Genomic DNA, 23,529 nt, shown 5'->3' on the forward strand with positions numbered 1-23,529 from the left:
GTCAGTTTGACTCTCAGTTAGTTAGTATGGACAGGAGGAGAGGAAATATGCAGTCCCAGTATAGAACTGAAAACACCTGTCACAGCTGACAGTCACCACATGACAACTCAGAGTTTCTAAAACTGAGGCAACCAACAGAACATTCCTGATGCAAAACAAAAAAAAAAAGAGGAGACGAGTCTTTCACAAAGACACTGAAATCGAGACACACATTCCACACCAAACCAACTCTTACAGACTTAAGGGGAAAAAAAACAACAACCAACAAAAGAATCTTTAACAATCTGTCATTCATTCTCATACAGGAATACACAAGTGAGACGACTGTGGTCGAGAACAAACACGCACAAACACACATGAGCAGGGGAAACTGGGTAAACAACACCAGCGCTTCATTGTCTGAGGAACTATGTAGGCTGTATTACTTTTTAATGGGCCATCAGTCTGACCTGTCTGATGGTATCCTAGAAACTCTCACTGCAAAGTCAACAGCTGTGCGACAACAATTTCACTTTGTCTTGATTAAAGAAGGTCTCCATTTGTTTCTGCGGTCAAATGAAACCACTCACCTATGACGATGAGCGTGTAGTTGATGTTCACGCTGCCGAACCCGTTGGTGGCCTTACAAATGTAAGTCCCCGCATCATCAATCTCCACCTCTTTAATGCGCAGAGCGTGCTGCAACACCCTAAAACGCGTCCAGCCGCTGTGGATGTTGCGGCCGTCTTTGGTCCACATGTTGAGCGGCGGGGGGTCGCCCTCGACGGGGCAAGGCAGCTTCATGGTGCGCCCCAGTCGGACACTCTGCCGGTGGACCACTCTCTCTGCGACTCTGGGTGGGCCTTGAGGAAATGAAGAGAAGAGTTCTTGAGAAACTGCTCGAGAAACTGTCTTTCACCAAAAATCCAAACACTAAATATTTCTGACGACGAGTCTCTCGACGAGACGACTTCTCTCTCTTTTTCACCCCTGCTTTTCTGAAGACTCCACATGTGTCCTTTAACATACAACAATCCACATTAAAAAGTATGCAATGGCCAAAATATTGATATTTCAACACAGGCAACAATAAAAACCCCTGGGAACAAACAACGCCAACTTAATATCAAGAGAGATGTCACAGCGAGACATAAAATCAGCCGTGACCTTGATGGCTCAGTAGTCCATCTACTGTGAAACGGGGCACTATAAAAACAGATAGGGTGAAGGAGCACTGCGAATGAACGATGGCAGGAAATTAGAGAACGACGGTCAGAAGTGGGGTTGACTGGGAGAACAAATAGGGGTGAGGAGGATGAGAAAGAGAGGAAGGAAGGTAAGAGGAGAGGAGGGAAGGAAATGAAGGAAATGAGGTAAGATGAATTTTAAGGGAGTACAGCGTGTCCGAGAAGAGGAATGGAGTGAAATATGGTCAAAAAACGGTCGTAATGCAAAGAAAAACAGGAAAAGAGAGCAATGGAAGCTGGAGGAGTGTAGGAGTTTGCAAACTTTAGTTCAAACTGTGTTTAGCTCCTCATTACTCCTCTTGGGTTAAAACAATACAAGCTAAATATAGAGCTGAACACACATCATGTAGCAAACAAAGAGAGCCAACCTCCTTCAGGTCACGTCCTAGAGTTTAAGCTTTAAAGGAAGGACAAAGGGTGGATAGATTTTAAAATGTTCTCGATAAAGGCTTATCTAAAAGAAAACCTATGGCCTGATTAAGATTAAAAACACGTGTTCTCTTAATTTATTTCCCCTTTTCTTTAATTCCATCTTATCAAAGGGAATTAACACAGCCTGGTGCCATATACTGTGTCTGGAGACCTTTACTTTGTCCTTGTAGTCAGGCACGAAATGATTGTTTAATTCAGGATTTGGTGGTTTGTGGAGAAAGAAGGGAAAGATAAGTTGAGATGAGGGAGAGAATGCGGTTCTGGTGGAAAAAAATGGAATTCCACAAAGAATACTCTGGAGCCAAGTGAAGCAATTTGTGGTGCAAATTAGTAGTAGTCAGAGAAACAGTAGATGGTATACTGACTTCACCAACTGGAGTAATTGAGTTTGAGTTTGGCTCAAGTGAGACGGTACCCGGAGTCACAGTTGGGTTCGTACACCAATTCAAGAGTCACGGTTCAGAGAGAGTTTGGTAGGGTGAGACAAAAACTTAAATGCATAATGATGTTTCATTCAGTTCATGCTGTTCTATGTGTTTCAACATGTTCATATACTGCTAACAGCACATGGCTAGAAGTCTGTGGACTAAATCCATGCTTTTGAACTGTGGTTCCACATTAGGGGCAACCAGGAGTTAAATGGTGCTAAGATTCTGGCCCATTCCGATTCAATTTAATTTCAAAGCCAGCATGTTGTGACTTCAGAATTTCTTTTTCATTGTCACACTGCAGTATTTTTAATCTTTCTAACGGTCAAAACATTTGACCTGAATCAGTAATGATTGAATTCTGGACAGATCACTAAAAATTAATCAGCTGATGAGACGGGCTGTAAGCAGTTTTCTCAAAATGCTAAATTTGGAGGTAAAATCCAAAAGACTTCAAGCAGCAGAAGCCTCAATGGATCCATAAAATTCCTGCAAAGGGTCCAAGCCAAGAAAATTCAGCCCCATCTCCAAAAGAAATCAAAACAAGCACTTTGATTTATCCCCCCGATGTGCGACTGGAGATGTAGAACATAAATAAGGTGAAGTCAAGGCGCGTACGTACAGCCTGTTATAATAAAAAGTTACAGCGGTCTTCTGGTACTTGCCATCATGACGGGCTGTTGTTTTAACGGGAGAGCAGGAGGTGGACACATTGATGGATGAGTGGAGGTGAAATGTGTGAAAAAGACATTAGTCACACAGAGGTATTCACAGGAGCGTCTCCTCCTCTTGCTTCCTCCCGTCCCCTTGTCCTCCTGGATATGGCTCGGCTGCATGGTTTTCTCATCAGGCGCTAAGCAGCCTAGTCTATTCCTATAAATGCTCAATGCACACCTTTATTCTTTCAGTTCTCATTCACTTCTTATTTTTTGCTACTTCCTTTATAAAATATTCTGCATTCCCATCTCTAATCCTTCCTTCCTTTTCAAGTCTCAACTCTCAATTCTTATGGAGGAGGAGCTGCTTTTTAAAAAAAAAAGTCGATAATGTGACTTATCGACTGAGACAACGGATGCACCTCAAAAAAATAAGGATGCTACTGGCTTTTCTGAAGTTAAATAAATGCCTTACTTTCATTCAGAAGCCTGTTTCTCTGGGCTTGAACACACTGGGATAAAGAAGTGCACAACTCATCCAAAACTATAACAAAAGACATGTTGGACATTTTTAGTTTATTGCTCCCATTTATTTTCTTTCTCTACATTCATTTCTTGCATTTTATTTCTCTCTCCAGCAGACTGAAAACTCATTCCACTCCCCCGCTACCTCACTCTTTCTCGACTTGAACTCCTGGCTTCCCTTTGCTACCTCCTCCTGCTCCCTCTTTTTCCCCTGTCATTACGCTTTTCCTCTTTCCACTCTGCTCTCCTACTCCCTCTTTCCTCTTTCATCAAGTTAAATGCAGCATCTCTTCTTTCTCTTCGGGGTGATTTGCCAGGCCTCCTGTCTTTATCAGATCTGCCTGCACACAGACACTTCTCCCCAGTTTCTCCCCCAGAGGATCACAGGAGCAGGACCTCTACCTGAACCTTTCAACTTTCGACAGTTAACCTTTTCTGCACCCCCCCCCATGAAGAAACACACAACAGCAGCCTCCTTTCTTTACCCTCCTCCCACCTCCTCCTCCTCTTCTTCTATGGTCAATGAAGAAGTAAATCTGTCTCTAGGGGTGAAATTGAAACGAGTGAAAAATCTATTCTTCTCTTTCACAAGGCACAAGGTCAGTGTGTGTGTGTGTGTGTGTGTGTGTGAGTGTTTTTGCACATTTGTTCATTTTTCAATGAAGATGTAATGATGAGAGGAAGAAAAAGGGAACAGATTTTTGTCAAGAGTTTGTACTAATTAGTGGGTGTTTGTTTGTGTGGGCGGGGGGAAGGGAATTGCGGACATCTAAAACTTGGGTCTGTTTAGTCCATTTGTGCTTTATGGAGCACCCTCGTCTGCAACCGTCTTCGCAGCACACACACACACACACACACACACACACACACACACGTACGCACAGCTCAGAGCTGCACATCCTCTGCATGGACGGTGACTCAAGGACAGAGTGTGAAATCAGTTCATAGAGTCTGATCACCCCCAACTGAAAACAAATGTACAGGGTACAGCTTAAAGTTATTCTAATTCCACCTTAAATCGTCTAAAGCAAACTTGACCATTTCTGTATATTACTATCACAAGAGATTCCAATTTTTAAAGCCCAGCGAAACCTGTCACTTTATTTAAGGAATTCAAGTTTAATTTAGTCGCTTGATCATTGTGTTGCGTGATATCATTTAAAAACACAACGATTACATTTCATTAAGTAAAAAGTTATGACTACTTTTAGCTTTTCCCTTCAGGGGTCACCACAGTGAATCAGAGGGACGTGCTGTCCCTCTGATTTACTTGGTCTTATCCATCCTGGTCACTTTGCCAGGCACTACATGAAGGTAGTTGGTGTGAGAGAAGAGGATTCAAAGGACAGGGCTAGATGGAGGAAATTGATTCACTGTGGTGACCCCTGAAGGGAAAAGCCGAAAGGAAAAGAAGAAGAAGATCCATCCTGGTCACTCCCAGAGAGAACCTCAGCATCTTCATCTCTGCTACCTCCAGCTCTGCCTCCTGTCTTTTCCTCAGTGACACTGTCTCTAGACCAAACAACATCGCTGGTCTCACCACAGTTTTGTACACCTTTCCTTTCATTTTAGCGGAAACTCTTCTATCACACCTGACACTTTTCTCCACCTGTTCCATCCTGCCTGTACACACTTCTTCACCTCTTTTCCACACTCTCCATTGCTCTGGACTGGAGGATTTTGAGTACCTAAGAACTTAAAATCCTCCACCTTCTTGATCTCTTCTCCCTCTAACCTCACTCTTCCACTTGGGTCCCTCTCATTCACACACATGTACTCGGTCTTACTGCGGCTAACCTTCATTCCTCTCCTTTCCAGGACAAACCTCCAACGCTCTAGCTTCTCCTCCACCTGTTCCCTGCTCTCACTGCAGATCACAATGTCATCTACAAACATCATAGTCTATGGAGATTCCTGTCTAACTCAGATGATGAAGAGTCTTGAATTAAAATTCAAATCTTCTACCCCTCTGTGTCTCCCCTTCACTCCTCCTACAACTCAAAAATCTCTAGTCCGTCTCACTCCACTCCTGTCTAGCCTTGTCAGCACTGATGTATTAAACTTGGACTTCACTTTTGTTTAGTCGCCACAAATCCATATCATTCCAATATAGTCCAATATCATCCAATCCATCCTAGCCTCAACAAACATATATAACTGTGGTGGAGTGTGGTTCAGCCCAGTCAGGTCTCATCAAATACAGATCAAGCAGCATTGCACCAGACTTTGAGGACTGTCGGTTTTGATACTAGTCATCAGATTGTAATGTAGATGGACTATTTTTCTTGCTTTGGCTGTCAAATCTAACTAATAAACGTCCCGTTGAATTGGAAACATCAGTAGAGGTTAGTATATTATCTGTGGTGTTCTGTTCAACATACGTCCCTGGAATTCAAACATTGCAGCTAATGTCTGAGCTCGTTGCCGTTTGCTTCAATCCGTCTTCCCAAAGTCTTTCAGACATTTCTGTAAAAAAAAAAAAAAAAAGATGTCCAGTGGATGACAAAACAGGTTCTGTCACTGGGAACCATTGATGGTTCTAAAAAGCCTTCAAAAATAGGTAGATAGCAGTGAAATACTTTGTAATTTTCACTCGTTTATTGTGTTGCACGAGTGACAGCTGATCTTAAAGCACTGGATTGAGAGCGGACCCTTCACCCCCCCCCCCCATACATTTGACTGGTTTTTGAGTCTGTCGGTTCTATGGAGTCCAACGGAGCGTTGTTGTTGGCAGAGAAGTGAGGCTGTAGGGAGAGGGGAGAGCCGAGGAATGCTTTTGATGAAGACCACTTAACAGCGGGACACAGCGTTGATGTACTGTGCTAGGTATAAGTGTGTGTGTGTGTGTGTGTGTGTGTGTGTACGTATGTGGATGTGTGTGTCTGTGTGTGTTTACGCATGCCGAGCCCTTGAAAGACAACCGGGTTCACGAGGTCGTCATCATTATCGGATCAGTTATAAAAGTAATATTTACCTCTTTCTTTGTCTCCTGTAAACTCAGAGTTAATAGAATAGACCCGTGGCTTATCCTTGAGTTTTGTGGTTCAATGAGAATCTGTGTGCGCGAGTCAAATTACCCCTCTTCCCATAAATCCACTATTTGTGCAGTACTTTTTGAAACCCTGTCCTGGTAGTCATGTTTTTGTCTCTGAATTTCTTGCCTCATCTTAGCAGAATCAAGAGTTTTGCTCCAGCTGAAAGACGCCTGAGATATCGCCGACTGCCTCTCCTCCTCCTCTTCCACTTCGCTCACACACAGCTTAAAACACTCGAGCCTTTCTTCGGCCTGAGGCAGCAGGAAGACTGATGGATAGACATTAACAGAAGCAGATACAGAGACACTTTCTCCTTCTGACCCAGTCACTTCCACCTCTGTAGCAGGTCAACTGCTGCTTGTTACTCTGTCCTGACAGTTAACGCTGGGCCTGAAGCGGGGGAGGCTACGCCGACATCATTCAAGAGCGACACGACATGCACGCACACACACACACACACACACACACACACACGCAGAACCTCAATCCAACACTAACACACAAAATACACACACCTGCACACAAGCGAGCAGGACTATAAAACACACAAAAAAATTTAAGGAATCTGCTGAGTGGTTGGTATGACTATTTGTCTCACGCCCTTCGCCATTCTCAGACGTGAAGGTGCAGAAATCCCTTTTTCTTTCGTTTTATCAAACTTTTTTGGCCCCAGCTTTACCATGAAATGATTTCTTCACTTGATCTTAAACTTTCTCCACTTGGACTCCATCTTTGTCTGTTTTTCCTCTATTCCCTCCTTTGATTGCAGCCTCTCTATAATAGCAGGTTATACTGTTACACCACCTTTTTATTCTGGCTGATGCACCTGTCGGCTTTTACCTAGAACACAAACTCTCTACAATCAGGATTACGAATAAGAACCAATGCTGTTTTGGAGAAACCTACAAGAAGGTCACTAATACTCAGTTGAATTATTCTTCAACTGAACTGAGTTTTAATTTAAGTATTTGTTTTTAATTAAACTGGGAAGTAGAAAAGATTCCCTATTGTCATTTTTATGAAGTTACACAACATATTGTGTAAATAATCTGTGAAAACATGTTGCAGTTCTCTTATTTTCTATACATGTAATGTGAAAATACAATTTTGGCAATGCATTGCCATTTTAACCATGTATGCCACACAGATAGATGAATCATGCTGGCATTATTAGTCTCTGGTGTGGAATGACGTTTCTTCCATGATTTAAAACAAAATAAAGGAAAAAGGAGGAGCAGTATCTCTTCTGACCACCAGGGGAAGCAACAGCAGATGAACAACCAATAATTGTTAGATTTGATAGCAGATTAAGTTTTGACGTTAAAGTTAACTGTGGAAAACAAACTCCAACTGTCTCACAAATGAAAGCTAGAAGACATCATTTCAGTTTTATTAACGTCAAAGTTTTCTGTGAAAGAGAAACCTTTACCTCAAAATTGGAGAAACAGTGATGATGGCGACGCCTCAGCTGAAAACTCATTTAGCTTGAGTTGGAAAAAAATCAGTCTGTCAGAAAGAGGCAATACTAATCTATTAGTAGCCTATCCTACAAATCTAACAGTTGTTTTCTTGTTAGGTTGACGGCTGGCATGAACAATAAATTCACCCAGTTTACAACTCTAAAGGAAATGAATCATTTTTTATTGACACGCCCAAATAAGTGACTTATGAAAATTAATAATTCAAGTAACTGAGGGGAATGGGGAGGGCATGGAAACAATTTGGTAATTTTTATTTATTCAACTGTTGGAAAACGTTTCGACATTTGCTGTTAAATTGTCAAACAGGACTTCACCGCACAACTGATTGCAACCTAAATAAATCCAGACATCAGTTTTTCCATAAAATCATGACTAAATTCATTTTTAAATTCAGGAACTAAAACTCATTGGAAGTCTCCAGACAAACTTTGCCTCCTGTCCGCCGCCGTCGTCCCAGAATAAACACCGCTAGTGTCATGTCATTAAGGGAAGACTGGGAAGGAGACTTTTAAGGAAGCAGAAAAATAAAACAAAGTTATGCAAACCACTAAGAACCTTGGGGGCAATTTGAACTTAGAACATTTCTTTTAAAGCTTATAAATGGCTTACGGAAACCACATCATGTACCCTACACACTCGCGTGACTGTAGTAATGTAGTAACAACCCGGGTCTATAATTTAAGCACGGAGTGTGAAGAGAAGAAAGTATGCTAAAGGAAGAGAAAGACAGAAAATAATTGTACACAAACATAGAAGAAGAATTATGGGATGGAACCAGGAAGGGATGAAGAGACAGGACTGCATTCATACTATTACCTGCTACCATTTGAGGCTTAGCAGGTAAACTGCAGACTGGACAAGAAACTGACATCTTAATGACTACCTTGCATTAAAAACATAACAGAATGTACTTTGCGTTCTAAACTCTTACACCTTTATGAGGTAAAAAGGTAAATAATAGACCGGCACAGTAATCAGGTTTTAATACCTTACAGTCATGACTTGTTGAAAACTGATCTGGGAGTTGCTCGGGAACATTCTGCCTTTCATGGACAACAGGAGAGGGTGAAATAGACTTCATGACACTTTAGGACAATAAGTCGTATTAAAATGCTGCCTTCCTCTCCTGTGATGACAAGATGTCTCTAAAGGGAACTTTTCTTAAAGCATCCTCAATTCTGAAGCATCCAGATAATGCTGCACGTACATACTGTACATAAAGATGGAACAGTTAACGCTTAATTCTTTCATTTGGCATGATATGGTCAAACACTTGTGAGCTACTATGTCTCTCAAAATGGTGCAGCGTCGGCAGGTGTAGTGGTTTTATGGGAGGAATCTGAGGTCAGGTCGATTTACTTATTCCGTCCCTCTGGTTTTACATCCAGCAGCAGTCCACACGTTCACCACGGAACCTCAGAACCACCATCAAACGCCACGTTTGTGGTCAACAACTACGTTGTGCTGCACTGATCTCAAGCAACCGTCATGAGTACTTTGGTTTCGAAGGTAAATACAGTGTGTGTGTGTGTGTGTGTGTGTGTGTGTGTGTGTGTGTGTGTGTGTGTGTGTGTGAACTCAATGCGTGTCTTTTGTGTGTTTGTGTCGAGTGCCTCGTGCCTTGGAGATATGGAGAGATGGAGTTGGTACAGATAAGGAACAGCTAACACTCCAGAGAGTATGAGTGTTTGTGTGCATGTAGGGGTGTGTGTGTGTGTGTGTGTGTGTGTGTGTGTGTGTGTGTGTGTGTGTGTGTGTGTGTGTGTGAGGCAAACCTATCCGTGTCCTCGACCTGACTTTTATCAGCATTTTGGAGGCAGACACTGTTACTCATTAACAGCAATGATAAAATGCATGCATGCACACAAACACACGAGCACACACACACACACACACACACACACACACACACACACACACACCTGCTATGCTCCACTTAAGTGATAAAGAGGTGAATTTTAGTCTTAACGGAGCCTTTCGTATTGACCCAACACATAAAGAAGGAGCAGCAGTCAGAGACAGATTCTGCTTTGATGAACGTCTCCATCGCTGGACTCCCAGCAGTTTATTAAAAACCATTAAGACGTCACACGGATGCAGCTAAACCCTCTGAGGTTGACACACTAGTGTTCTGTATTTTCCTTCGCCACAGCATTTTCCCCAGTGGACAACACAAAACTGTGGACCTCTGTGGGAGGTATTGGGTCAGAACAAACCACATTTAATTCTAGACATATCTGGATGTAGAGCCAGGAAATGAAAATTTGAGATGGAAATTTGATGTCTAGGGCTTGTGTGAGGGTGTGTGTGTATGGAGATCGGAAATTAATATGGGAAAATCCAATACTGGTTAAAAAAAGGAAACTGTAGGGCCTTGATGGTAGTATGCACTGAATGTTCTCGTTCTAGTTAAGGTAATATTGAGAGACGGTCATATTTTGAGTTACCGGTATTTTTGAAAGCATTAATTACATTTGCATAAAATATGTAAAAATCAACAACAACAAGATCTCTTTTAACAGTGATGGAGAGTTCATTGAGTAGCAGTATTGGAATTAACACAATTTCTTGAGAAATTACAGCAAAAACAATAAAATTTACTGATGATTTGATTCCAAATTTAAAAATAAATAAATCAAACCTTCCTCCTCCTGTATTTGCTTCTCCACCTGCGTTTGTTTCTGGTTCAATGGGTGGGGAGGCAGACATTCCAAGCATACACACGCACACACATACACACACATATACACACACATATCCCTACTCCCCCTCCCACATTCCGCACCAATCTTCAGCCGTGACTAAGTCCATTTGTTCAGCTCAGGTCACTGTCTTATCTTAGCCCACTATGTGTGTATGTGTGTGTGTGTGTGTGTGTGTGTGTCCACACGCATGTGCACGTGAGTGACAGCGAGAGACAGATGGGATTAGGTATGTGTGTCAGTGACTGCAAGTGCTTAACCTATATCTCATTTTTCTCTAATCTTACTGATGTTGATTGACATCTAAATGTTTCCAAATGCCTTAAAAAGGAGAGCAAACTGCAGCCTGAAGATGGAAAACAGCCAGATATGAATGTTACACACATCTCACAACTGCTACCCTTAACCTTTAAAAACTCTGAGAGCACGCTCCTTTTTTGTCCAACATCTTTGCTCAGCACTGAGATTTTCCCAGCCAACACGGCATCAGTAAAAACATATAGTCCAGGTCGGATTTCTGTTGTTGTTGCCTGATGGTGGAGTAGATGGAAGAATCTAAAGAATATTAAATACAAGCTTCTGGAACTTGCGCTATTTTTTCCAATTCAAAATGTATTGCAGCTGGATTATCCTTTTCGGTGAGTTAGCTGCTAACTGCTGCAAGCTGCTTTTTATATTTTCTCACGCGTGTGTCATCATCAAAACATGACGCCGTCTCGCTTCATTCATGCAGATTTCGGTGCTACGATGACTTCATGAGCAGAACAACCTGATTCATTCATTCCCATCAGTGAGTGTCAGTGTGTGTGTGTGTGTGTGTGTGTCCTGACATGCAGATTTACCCAAATGCAGATGCTGAGCCAGAAATAGAGCTTTAAAAGTGTTGAATGATGTTTGACACTCATCCCACAGAGAACACAAAGAGGGGGGGGGGGTTCCCACCTGAAATCTATCAGTCATCATGTCACTTGTAGCCAACAGTGTCGACTAATCCTGCTTCTCGCATCTGATTCTTCTCTTCTTATTGCTCACCTTGTCTGTGTGTGTGTGTATGTGTGTTTGTTATAATTACAGGGCAACTACACAACATCTCTTTTTTTCAATCTCTGCTGCTGCTTATTATGTTATCACAACTGTTGGACAAATATTTAGATCCATTAGGATCTGGATAGCAATGTGAAACAGAAGTAGTAATTGGATACAGTAGAAGTACTCAATTACAAGTACACACAGGTATCACTTTAGTTGATTCCACATCTGATCTAATGCATTTACAGTAAAAAATTTACCAGTAAAAGCCAAGTAGAAGTTATTCAAGTACTTTACTTAAAAACACACCCTGGAGGTAAATCTTGTCATATTTTCTCAGCTACAAATATTTAATGTTGAGTCACGCTGAGGTGTTGATGTTATTTAGTGTTGACAGGCTATTAGTCATGACGTGTAACCCATCAGATTGATTGGTTACTGACTGACGCGACACAGAGGATTCACCATCAGAGCCCAAGTAACACAAGACATTGAACACGTTCTGATTAGCATGTCTGTCATGGTACAAAACCGCCATGGCGAGCGCCAACTATCCTGAAGGAAACCTTGGAGGGAGCCGGCTGCCAGATGGTTCCATTAGTCTTTCACCCCTGTGCCCAACGCTGACGAATGATTTGCACATCCATCAGACTTTCCTCTGGCTTCACCCTCACAGGCAAAGTTCAACGTCCTCCAGGTTGTGCCCACGACCGGCCTCCACAACGCAGCGAGCTGAATGGGCTGGCAGCGGGCCGGTACCCACGTCTCGACCTTGTCAGTCTTATCAACAATACTGGAAGTTGATATAGTGTCAGCCTGAGTGTGTCTTGTTGTTGTTGGCTTGTCACTGTTTTGCAGAAAAAACGGTTGCAGATGACTGTTTTTTTTGATGTAGCTCATCAAAAAAACAGTCATAAAAAACCAAAATGCCTTTATCTAAAAAAGGGAAAGGGATGAAACGCTGTGGCGAACCCTAACGCTACAAGTCGAAAGGAAGTTTATTTATTGATGAAGTTAACAGTAAACTGGAGTAAAAGAGTGTGTGTAAACCAAACCTTTCCTCTTACCCCAAACACATGTAATGGAGTAAGGTTAGAGCTCCACACCAAAACCTAAATCTGCTCTTGGAGCTTTTTCCTTTCCTCCGCCCCGCTGCCTCGTCTAAAGCTCCGACGACACAACAGTTAAATCCCAGAAAGCCGCCTATTAAGTACCTTTGTTAATTACACATGAAAGAATAGGCCTCTTGTGTCCCTGTGTGATAATGGTGCCAGCACAACAGAAGGATTACTCTGGATAATACATATGCTGAGCACACCAGTGTGATGAAGGCTGTAGTGGGAAATACAGGCAGGCTTTCCAGCTGGAGGTTAGCGGTATGGTTAAAGGAAGGGAATTAAGGTGGCGTTCTTTTAGATTTGCACCACAGTATGTCATTACACATTATCCGAGCCCCCAAGGTTGTCCGTGTTTGGCTTTTGTCCACGAGCGGGAGTTTTAGTTTAACACATTCATTTGAATTACAACACCCTCACAAGTCACAATTTTACCTCAATGGGACAATCTAAACACAGACCCTTGATTCGGATGAATGAACACCCCATAAAGATATCCTTCAAGAGGGGAAAATAAAGAAACCATCAGGGGACAGATTGCTCTTCCAGATATGCAGTAGCCTAATTAACTATTATATAAACCAGGCTCACTGCACTTAAAGCCAGATTCACTATCTTCACAGGACAATTTCCGAAAATTAAAGCCAAGTGCGGAATATCTGGATCAAGTCTAAAGCAAAGCCGCACATTTAATGCCAGATTCATGGCACTTCCTGGAAGGCTGACTTGATGCTGAAGGTGCAGGATCTCAGGCAACCACCAAGGAATGTGTGTGTGTGTGTGTGTGTGTGTGTTGGGGGGGGGGTCTGCATCAGCAGCAACCCCTGCCCTCTGCCTGTATTTTTAAAAAAAATTTATTATCTTGCATCAACGTGAAACACGACGCAACTGTGTTTGACGACCTGGCAATTAGTCTCCAATATCAACTTTCTTTTGCGCTTATTTCAAGTTTTGAAGGACGTGTTTACGAATACCAAGCGGCAAATCCTGCATACCATTAAAGCTAAATCCATAAATAATGATGACAGACTAAAAGCGCCGGCGTATGTCATCCGATGGGCTCGTCCTACGGCCGATTAGCTTCAGTAACCCCCCCGTTTCCTCGCACCTTTGGAGTGGGGTCAAACTTTTTCTGCAACTTTGCAAAACTGACAATTTGGCAAAGTTGCTTCATGCAGCAGTTTAAAAAAGAAGGGAAAGGATTTTAACTTTTCTTGTGCGCAATGATCTAATGAACAAGAAGACATCAAAATAAATGCAAATACAAATAAAAATTTTTAATATGCCAATTTTGAGATAAAATGTATTTGCTTTGTTACAGTGTCACTAGAGCAAGTAATATGTCCCCCTCCAGAGTCCTCATCCTACTAAACCCACCCCCACATCTCTCACACTCCTCTCACATTCCCCCCCCTCAGTATGGATTCCACATCGACAGCTGGCACTGCAGACGAACACAGGAGAATTTGTGTCCCCTCACTTGAGGTGGTTTTGCAGTGCTGTGCCGCGTTTTAGGCTTTTATTGCACTGGAACAGACATCGCAAAAAAAAATGCAGCTAGGAAAATATAAGAATATTATGCTTACAATGAGAGAACATGGAAAAACAAGTATTTTCCATATATATGTACATGAAATTGGCACAAACAAAAGCTCAAAAGACGTCATAGCTCGAACCTGCAACAGCTTACACAAAGTACTTCCTAAAGTCATTTACTATAACATCCTGCCCCTGATCAGCCTCCATTTCCTGGGGTCACAGGTCATCTGTATATCTGATAAACAACCAGGGGAGAGTGTGGCTGACCGTCCACAACATGTCAATCACAATTGAGGAAAAAAAAAAAAATGGGGTCCTCTCTGTTTGGAGTTGTCCTGTCGTGTCTAAAGTTTTATCATAGTCCAAAACACAATGTATACACGCACGCACGCACGCACACACACACACACACACACACACACACACACACACACACAGAGCCCAGAGTGTGTGTCAACCCCCCACCAAACCCAATCTGTCAAGCTGGAACCCAAAGAAAACAAGGGTCCGTGTCTCCTGTCCCAAAGATCACCTTTCAACGTCTCATTTGTAACGCCATCAGGAATAACAGCTGGAGACTGTGTGTGTGTGTGTGTGTGTGTGTGTGTGTGTGTGTGTGTGTGTGTGTGTGTGTTTATGTGTGTGTGTGTCAAGGGAGAGAGAGAAGCTAGTGGAGTCAAAGAAAGTGGTGGAAGAATTAAAATGTCAGAGATCGAGATAAAACGTGACAGAGAGAACGTGCAGATCAGGAGGGGGGGGGGGGGGTGTAATAATGAGTTCAGACTCCCTATCAAAACTTTTTATTAATAATGCTGATTTATGTCAGGAGTCACCAAGTCCACTGATGAGCTAAACTAACTGGGGACGATCAGCAGGTGTGAAACAGTTTTTTCAGTTTGAGTGAACTGCCCCTTTAAAAAGATCGGATTTATGGGACGTCATCGTATCCACACCTGTGTGTAAGTCACAACCACCGACCGACCCACACTGTACCAACTCTTCAGGGAGCCCAGGCAGACAGGGCCCCAGATCGGAATTCAAACCCAGATCTCTCTCAAGTTAAGGCGCCGGGTTTCAATTACGTTTGCATTTGTGTCGAATCAGATAATAATTCTTGTGTTTCCATCTGCCTTAGTATCAATCTTTTTTTATCTAAAGAAAGGGCTCATCATGTTGCAGAAGACTGTTTCTTAAAAACCTACAACCGTTCCCTGCTCTACAAATTCTAAAATGACTCAGATATCCACCTTTCAGCAATAACTTTATAACACTGTTGCAGGATATCTAGAATATTGATTCAATCATCATGGTAGACATATATAATAACACCAGCTGCATATGTGAACTCCATATTTCATGTTTTAAAAAGAAAAGTTACACTTTCACGGCTGAAAACTGGATAAAAAAAAAAAAAAGATTCACAATGAAAGAAACTAAAACAATGGGGTGAAAACTAATCAGTTGTAACCTTCATTCTAGTTGGAATTCCTGAATTTACACGAGGCGATTGTTTCCCTGACGTACGCCGAGACACACAGACGGAGGTGAAGGAGTGAAAGCAGAGTGTGTGTTGTTTTCCGTGGGGTTCCTGGTGTGTTATTACAGTCTCCTCCGGTGATGGCATGTGTTTCTCTGACCCTACCTTTCACACACACACACACACACACACACACACACACACACCCCTCCCCTGATTTGCTGGCTAACCTTTGACCTGCAGTGCTGTAGCACTGGCCAAACATACCCTAAACCCACTGAGACTATAATATAGCACTGTGGCGCCACGACCCACACAATACAGCATTATGTGTGTGTGTCTGTGTGTCTGTGTGTCTGTGTGTGTGTGTTGGGGGGGGGGGGGGTTGAAGAAAGAGAATAAGAGAAAGAGGAGAAGAGAGATATGGAATATGTAGTCTCTCTCATGTAGCCTCTGTGGTGTACAGAGGATGAATGGAGGACGAGTGGAACCCCATGCAGCCCCCCCTTCATGTTTGTAGGTTCACAACTGAACTGATGAGGCTCTCAGCTGTGAGACTACATGGAGGGGCTCCCCATTCTTCATCTGTTCTTTGTTTGTCCCCCCATTTCTTCCCACAGAGCTGCTGGTTGTCTTCTTATCTCCAGTTCTTCTTTCTCCTTGCAGCACTGGTTCCACCACAAAAACACACACACACACACACGACTACACCCCCCCCCGACCCCCATGCATAGCGTCCAGACAGCCCCATTACGACCCCGCCATTAGCAAAAGGCAAAGCAAACATTGACTTATCTAAATGTAGGCTAATAGCCTTTAACATTAACACACCCCGTAAAACTCTGAGGGGGACAGTTGCTCACTTTTTTTTTTTTTTATCGGGGGGGTTGTCCAGGAAGGAGAAATATAGAGGCATAAGATCCCATCACATACAGACATCTCACAGTTGACTCGAGGTTATCTCAAGTCTATAAATAATCCTTTAGAAAAAAATCATTCTCCTTTTTTCACTTTTTTTCTCCTGATGGTTTGAGCTCCTCTCCAAGCAGCTAACAAAAAAACAAGCTTTACTTCTGACATTAGGATTTAACAAGAGAAATTCAAAGAGTCATTAAACATCCCATTCATTTCATTATCACCGTGTAATTATCGAAACACTAACTTTACTTTTCTACTGACAGATGCTCACCTCCACCAACAGGACCGTTAAGAGCTGTCAACGTGTCAAATGGGATTTACGATAGCTAGCTGCGACTTTGAACGCATCGCATATAAAAAGAGAAAAATAAAAAATAAAACAGCAGGTCGGAGGTTTTACCGACACTTAAACCCGTGAACACCATTTACTATGAGATAAAGTGTGTTGAAAACAACTGCCTGTGGTATGCAGTTGTTTACTCTAGGAATCAGGATGCTCTCCTCCTCCTCCTCCTCCTCCTCCTCTATTCTTCTCCTGAGGTCAGGCTGCTAGCAAAATGTGTTTTATTTCAAGATGTACTAACGTGGTTAATCAGTCCTTCAGTGTGGATTCAATACGCAACAATACGGGTAAAGATTTAACATGACACCTCCCTGATCCATCAAACATTAACCATTTTTATTTATCGCTCATCCGTCGCTTTTGTTAGACCTTTGCAGACAATGCTGTTCATGACGAAACTTAATTTATCACCAGACCAAATATTAAACGACAGAAGCCTTCATTTGATTTATTAAAATGTCCTTTTCTTTACATCAGCAGGTAAAGAGTGGCTGAGGACTGACGCAGCGCCTCCGTTTGTGGGTCTTGAGTTGTGTTTCTTTCCTTCCCTTTTCAAAGTTTAACGCTCTGCTAGTCATCCGTTTGATCGCACCTCCTCGTCCTCCTCCGCTCCTTCAAACTCGCAGGTCTCTCTGACATAACATGTTCAGCATTAGCATACTGATTACATTCCTCAGAGAGAAGTGGCTGGGACAGGAGGCTGCCAAAGTGGTTTCTGTCGACTTTGTGCATGTGTCTTTGTGCTAATACGTGTTAAGTCATGAATAGTCATTAAAAAAAGTCCAAAATTCAGCCCTACCCTGTTCACTACAGCGACACTTGACATAGATAATTAACGGTTCTTTAGAAAGCTTTAGTGGATTTCGATGCAGTGCAAGAGTTTTTCATGTTGTTGGGAAATAGAAAAAAAGAGGAAATCAAACACAGATTTGTCTCCGATTCATCGATAAAAGAACATTGAGTGTCTAGGAGATGCAAATCCACACTTCATCTTTCTCCACCGAGTTTGTTTCAAAGAGCTGGGAGGTAGGAGATGAATGTGACACGAGGATACACACCGCAGGTCATTTCAACACACACTCCAACCGGATAAACAAAGACAAATGGAATATATCTGCTGGTGTAACCTCATTAATCACGTTGTTGCTCACCGTCATGTCGTATCCTCCAGCCGTTTGATCATAAAACATTTGACATTTCACATCAAATGCACAATTAACAACGCCTGTGTGGCAGAATGCAAAGATATAAACGAATGTCTCACTAAATATGAAGCTAAGACCAAGATGCTCGTGTTTAGAGCCCAGACACCCCTTCCAACAGGGTTGTCGTCCCCAGGTCTGGAAGGCGGTTTCTGTTCCTCTACATCTTTATCTTTCCATCTACCTCCAGGATTATCTCATTCTGTTCTTCTGTCTGCTTTTCTCCTATAACTTTCCAGTTTCCTCTCTTCCCCCCCCCCTCTGTCTTTGCTTTAGACTTTCCCATGTTGTTTCCATTCCACTCAAAGTGGAAAGTAGTTCCCAGTGTTTTCTGCTGCTCAGCCCCCATCGTCAGTCATTTAAATTATTGGGTCAGTCTGGTATCTATTCGTTGATCATTAAGGGTATCATTTCATTCATTTTTATTTCCAGACAGTGGTTTTTCTGTCAGCCATTTCTTTAACACATGAACTCATACTGTACATCGTAGAAATTCAGTGCATTTATGAATGGGATGCTGGCACAGCTTCCTGAACTGAAACAATGGCATCCTTATAGTTAACCTAATGGAGCCTTGTTTGTGACGGGGACTGCCCAGACAGATAAGTCAGTAATGTCATTATGCGTCTTATGATATTTAACTTTTTTACTGTTCATTGTTTACTCAGTTGCCAAGCAACACCTTTCCAGTTTCCTGTATTCTATCAGTAAAAAGCATCAATGCCCATCACACAAACCAGATGAAAAAGAGGAAAGAAGTAAAAAACTAGAGGGTATGTTTATAGACATAACTATACTTCTATGTGAGTAGAATGTCAGTCTTTATTCTGCCTCTACAGGCATCAGCGGTCCTGATTCCTGATTTTTTTTTTTTAAAAAGTCCCATCCGGGCTGTTTACTGTTCTATTTCTGTTTTTTTATTTAGAATTTTTATTGTTGAAATTTCACAGACGCCTTAATGCTTCACATTAACTTAACTGAGAAAGTAGGTCTGCATGGGAATATGTTTTTTAGCCAATCACGTGAGAGAGAGACAGCTTCTGTTTCTAATGCTCAGAATGGCATCTTGTCCTCCTCATGCTCTTCTAACCTCTCTCTCACACCCATTCCAAGAATCTGTTTCCTTCCCTTGTCTACTTTTCCCTCTCATTTCTACTTCCTTCCTTTATCCCTCCGGTTTTCCTATGTCCTGGGGGGCACCTCCTCTCTCCTTCACCCTCTCGTATTTTTTCCGTCATTTCCATTCTCCTCAGCTGTCCTTTGCACCCGTATCCTCGCCTTCTGACTCTCTCCGCCGCCGCCTGACAGACAGACTGCAGACGATGAGGGGGGAGGAAATGCTGTGGCATTGCACGGCAAACATCCCTAATAGGCTAATCTAATCTCATCTCTTTGCGGTCTATGGCCCTGTGTTTACTTTCAGCCCTGCGTCTGCACACAGCCTGAGCCTCGCCTCACTGAATGCAGCTTTGTTCCTGCTGAAAACTCATCATCAGTGCGATCTCTGGAACGGGCGCCAACTCCATGACCGTCTGCTCATAACGCCTGCAGGATAGGGATCCTTCTCGTCTCGGTACAGACTGTCCGGCAGTTGTCTACCAAGCAGTGACCAAGCATGTCGTATGGGACCAGACAAACTCCCTGTGGAGTTGTTGAACTAAACACCTTAAATAAGATTCTGCAGCTGAACAAAGTAACAACCTGCATAACAATCAATAATACAAAATTTAATAACACACACTAGAGTTGTGTGATTGCATGCAAACCTGAAAGTAAGTGAAATGTTCCCTGGCTAGCTTATAAGAGCCAACACCTTCACGAGGTGAAGTTCACCACAGGACAAGGGTATATGCACACATTGCAAACCTGAGCAAACACAGAAGTTCACTATGAACCACGTCTGATAACCAAACAGAGAAGGAGCGCCAATAGTTGAGGAGGTCGAGCTGTAGTCTAATCGCAATCTACAACCACACGTGTCCTTGAGGTCCCGCTGGGGCGCGATTGATTAGGAATCAATGAAGCTGTTGAAGACACCTCTCCTGCTAGCCTCTGCTGTCACAGAAATCGTACAACAAGCCCCGCCGCAGTCAGTTTTCTGTGCCGCAGTCCATTTTGAAGACGTTTTTGACGGATCAGTTTTGAATTAGACTCTAATTACAAACTAAGTCTTTTAATTTGGGCCATAAAGAACACACGTAGTGAAAACACCTCATACATCCTGCTTTGCCACAGACGTGCACTTCCAGGTTCCAATCCTCATTGTCGTCAAAGAGGTCAAACAGAACAGACCCGATTACACCTTCACCGTGTCTTCACAGAACAGCGGAGGTGGAATAAAGGTGCATCAGTCCCACATGATCTGTTCTGTGAACGCTGGCTTGTGTTCTACTCGTAGTGATGCTCCAGTGGATGAATGAGTTACTCACCCCTGGCAGCAGTGGACATCAGGACCATCTCCACCAACACGAAGAACAACAGAAGCTCCATTTTGGTTCAATTTTTAGGAAGGCTGCTCAGCCTTTTGATCTGAAATAAATAAAAATAAAATGACATACTGTAGATAAAAGAAAGAAGCTGTTTCCAGGTGACTTTTATTTTCAACCAACTGCTGCCAAACTAGCTGCAAAATGCAATGGATGTAAAGCAAAGTTTGTGTCAAGTGGCTGCCAGCTCTGTGAGCGTTGATAGGAAAACCTTCCTTGAATTTTCTAACAGATAAAACAAGGAATAACTTCATAGAAGACAATATGTCACTCATAATGCTTTGTTTCTTATACCCTTAATTCTTGGAAAGGCGATTATAAAACCATCCAAATTGAGATTTCTATGGGTTGAAGTCTCTTTTCCTTCTGTCTTCTTACAGCGCAGGAGAGTTTTTTCTGGAAGTCAAACAACTTTCCTCTCAGATTTATTCCGTCCACCTGTCCATGCGTCTCTCCTTACCGTGTTTTAATCTTTCCGCCACATAAATCCTTCCCTAAACCTGAGAGATCTTATTTCAGTATTTCTCGTACTTTATGCTTGATCAGTATCTGTTAAGTCTCAGAGCAGAAAACCGCTACATCTTTAAAATGCAGGATGACTGATGGGGATTTTCAACTTCAGCTGCAGTCACGTTTTTTATTTGCGTTACTATTTGCACGCACAGCACCGGGAGAGCGATTTTTTTTAAATTTTTATTTATTATTGCACACGTTTACATTAAAACGCAATGAAAACAAGTTGCAAGCTGTTAAATTAAATACTTCTTTACAGATTCTGAACATGTGAGTGTTTGATCGCAGACTGGAGAATTGATTTCTTATTGTTGATCACAAGACAAAATATTTTGTATGCAAATTAAAAAAAATTATAAAAAAGGACAACGCAACAGCAGCTTAATAACAAGTCGTTCCTAGGATAAAACTTCATCTGCACGTTGTGTGAGTCTGACTTACCATGAACTCCCAGCGGTGATGACAAACCCACAGTTAGGCTCTGCAAACCGGTGGATGTACCATGCCTCAGCCAGGGGAAGAAACTTCTGCGCCTCCTTTTGAGATGCTTTTTATGACTTCGATCGCTTAATCCGAGATTCGCCGAGACTAATTTCCAAATGCAGCCTGGAGGCAAGCGCCTGTCCGTAACGTCAACACGTAGTAAATTCTAAAAGTAGACTGTATCTAAGCTGACAGTAAGTGTAAGGGGAAAAAAAAAAAAGAAATCAAAAATACATCGGGCTAAGGTCAAACACGTGACCGCACAAAACGCAGGCTGTAGTATTTCTGACAGTCCGCATGTAAAACACTTAAAAGATTTCCGAACGGGATCGGGAAAAGACAGACGAAGAAGAAAAAACCCCAAAACAACTCGATCTCCAACAGTCCCCCTGATGACGTAAATATGTAGACAATTAATCAGTCAATTAAAACCCCGACACCATAAACTGCCCGCAGCGGCGCTCCGCCGTCCTCAATTCAGCCGCAGGCGAACAAACAAACGACAGCACACCGACGGCAGCTGGAGTAGGGAACTTTCAACCAATCAGAGGGCAGACCAATCAGAGGACGGACCAATCAGGGAGCAGAAAGGTCCAGGACAAATTTGGAGCCGCGTAATGGTGGGGGTGTTGTCCAAATTAATTTACAGTAGATCAATTGATTAGACCACAAACTCAGGGGTACTTACTTTCCTTCCTGCTGTAGTAAGGGTAGGAATAAATGCTAAAAATATTTATACATACAGTATATATACAGTATATATACAGTGTGTGTGTATATATATATATATATATATATATATATATATATAAAATATACAGTATATATACAATACATATACAGTGTAAATATATACAGCATATACCTTTCTTTACTCATAATAGTAATCATCATTGTCATCATCATCATAATATGTGGTGTCAGTAAAATAATCTGAAATTTAAATTTTTCTATTCTATTCTATTCTATTCTATTCTATGGAGCGTTCTTCATATTGAAAGCACTTTGCGTTCCGCTTCCTCCAACAACAATCAAAGACCAGCATTACCACCTGTTGACATGTGTACGCTACTACAGTAAGTTGTGAGAAAAAAATTATGCTCTCTGTATTAAGCAGGTAAAAAACGATCACACACACACACACACACACACACACACACACACACACACACACACACACACACACACACACACACACACACACAAGCATAGTGCATTATGCATTACATAATTCAATAATATGATAAAGTTAATCTCCATCTTATTTTAGATTAACTTGAATTCTAGTATATATAGGGCTCACTAAATAATATCAGCGTGTCAAACAAAACTAATTTGTGTTGATACAACAGTACCTATTTAAAATCATGACACTGATTATCTTGATCGTTTTCACATTGCAGCTAGTGACTGATTTCACATTGTAAAGCTCTAGTGACATCTGCTGGTGGAAGGAGGAACAGCAGCGTACCAGTGTTTTCAAAAGTGCTCATTAAGCTGTAAATGGATTTTTTGTGCACCTGTACTGCAGGTATGACTTGGCACACAACAGGTAGGTGCAATGATCTGATAAATACAGTATATTAAAAAAGTTAATTGCAAAAAAAGACCAAAAAACTATAAAGATATCTTTCAGAAACACTTCACTTTGTGGCAGCATTATGTGTGTTGTCATGAACAGTGTAAACAGTGTTAACATAACAGTGTAACAGTCACAACCCAACTTTACTGTACATTTACAATTGACATCACTTTTGCATTCATTCATTTCACATTATCGTTCTCTACCGGATCCTACTTATTTTAATTTCAGAAAACACAATGCATCTGTTTTTTTAGTATTATTTATTTTTGTCGTTACATTTTTTCGTATTCAACAAAGAAAAATGTTATCACAGTAATCCTTGAAAGTATAGTAAACTGGACTTCTTTTTAGAGT

General features: G+C 41.9%; 1 protein-coding gene across 1 annotated transcript in view; it reads right to left on the reverse strand.

Moving 5' to 3' along the window:
* Window positions 1–22,056, reverse strand: part of fgfrl1a (fibroblast growth factor receptor like 1a) — a 52,693-nt gene extending 30,637 nt beyond the window's left edge. The window contains exons 1-3 of the mRNA XM_068326477.1: window positions 21,549–22,056; window positions 20,538–20,637; window positions 570–842 (exon numbers count right to left, since the gene is read on the reverse strand). Coding sequence (XP_068182578.1) covers window positions 570–842; window positions 20,538–20,598 — 334 coding nt within the window. The 5' untranslated portion in view covers window positions 20,599–20,637; window positions 21,549–22,056. The remainder of the gene's footprint in view (window positions 1–569; window positions 843–20,537; window positions 20,638–21,548) is intronic.
* Between the last annotated feature and the right edge of the window lie 1,473 nt (window positions 22,057–23,529).

Source organism: Antennarius striatus, chromosome 10, assembly GCF_040054535.1.
Source record: "Antennarius striatus isolate MH-2024 chromosome 10, ASM4005453v1, whole genome shotgun sequence".
In the NCBI taxonomy this organism is placed as follows: Eukaryota; Metazoa; Chordata; class Actinopteri; order Lophiiformes; family Antennariidae; genus Antennarius; species Antennarius striatus.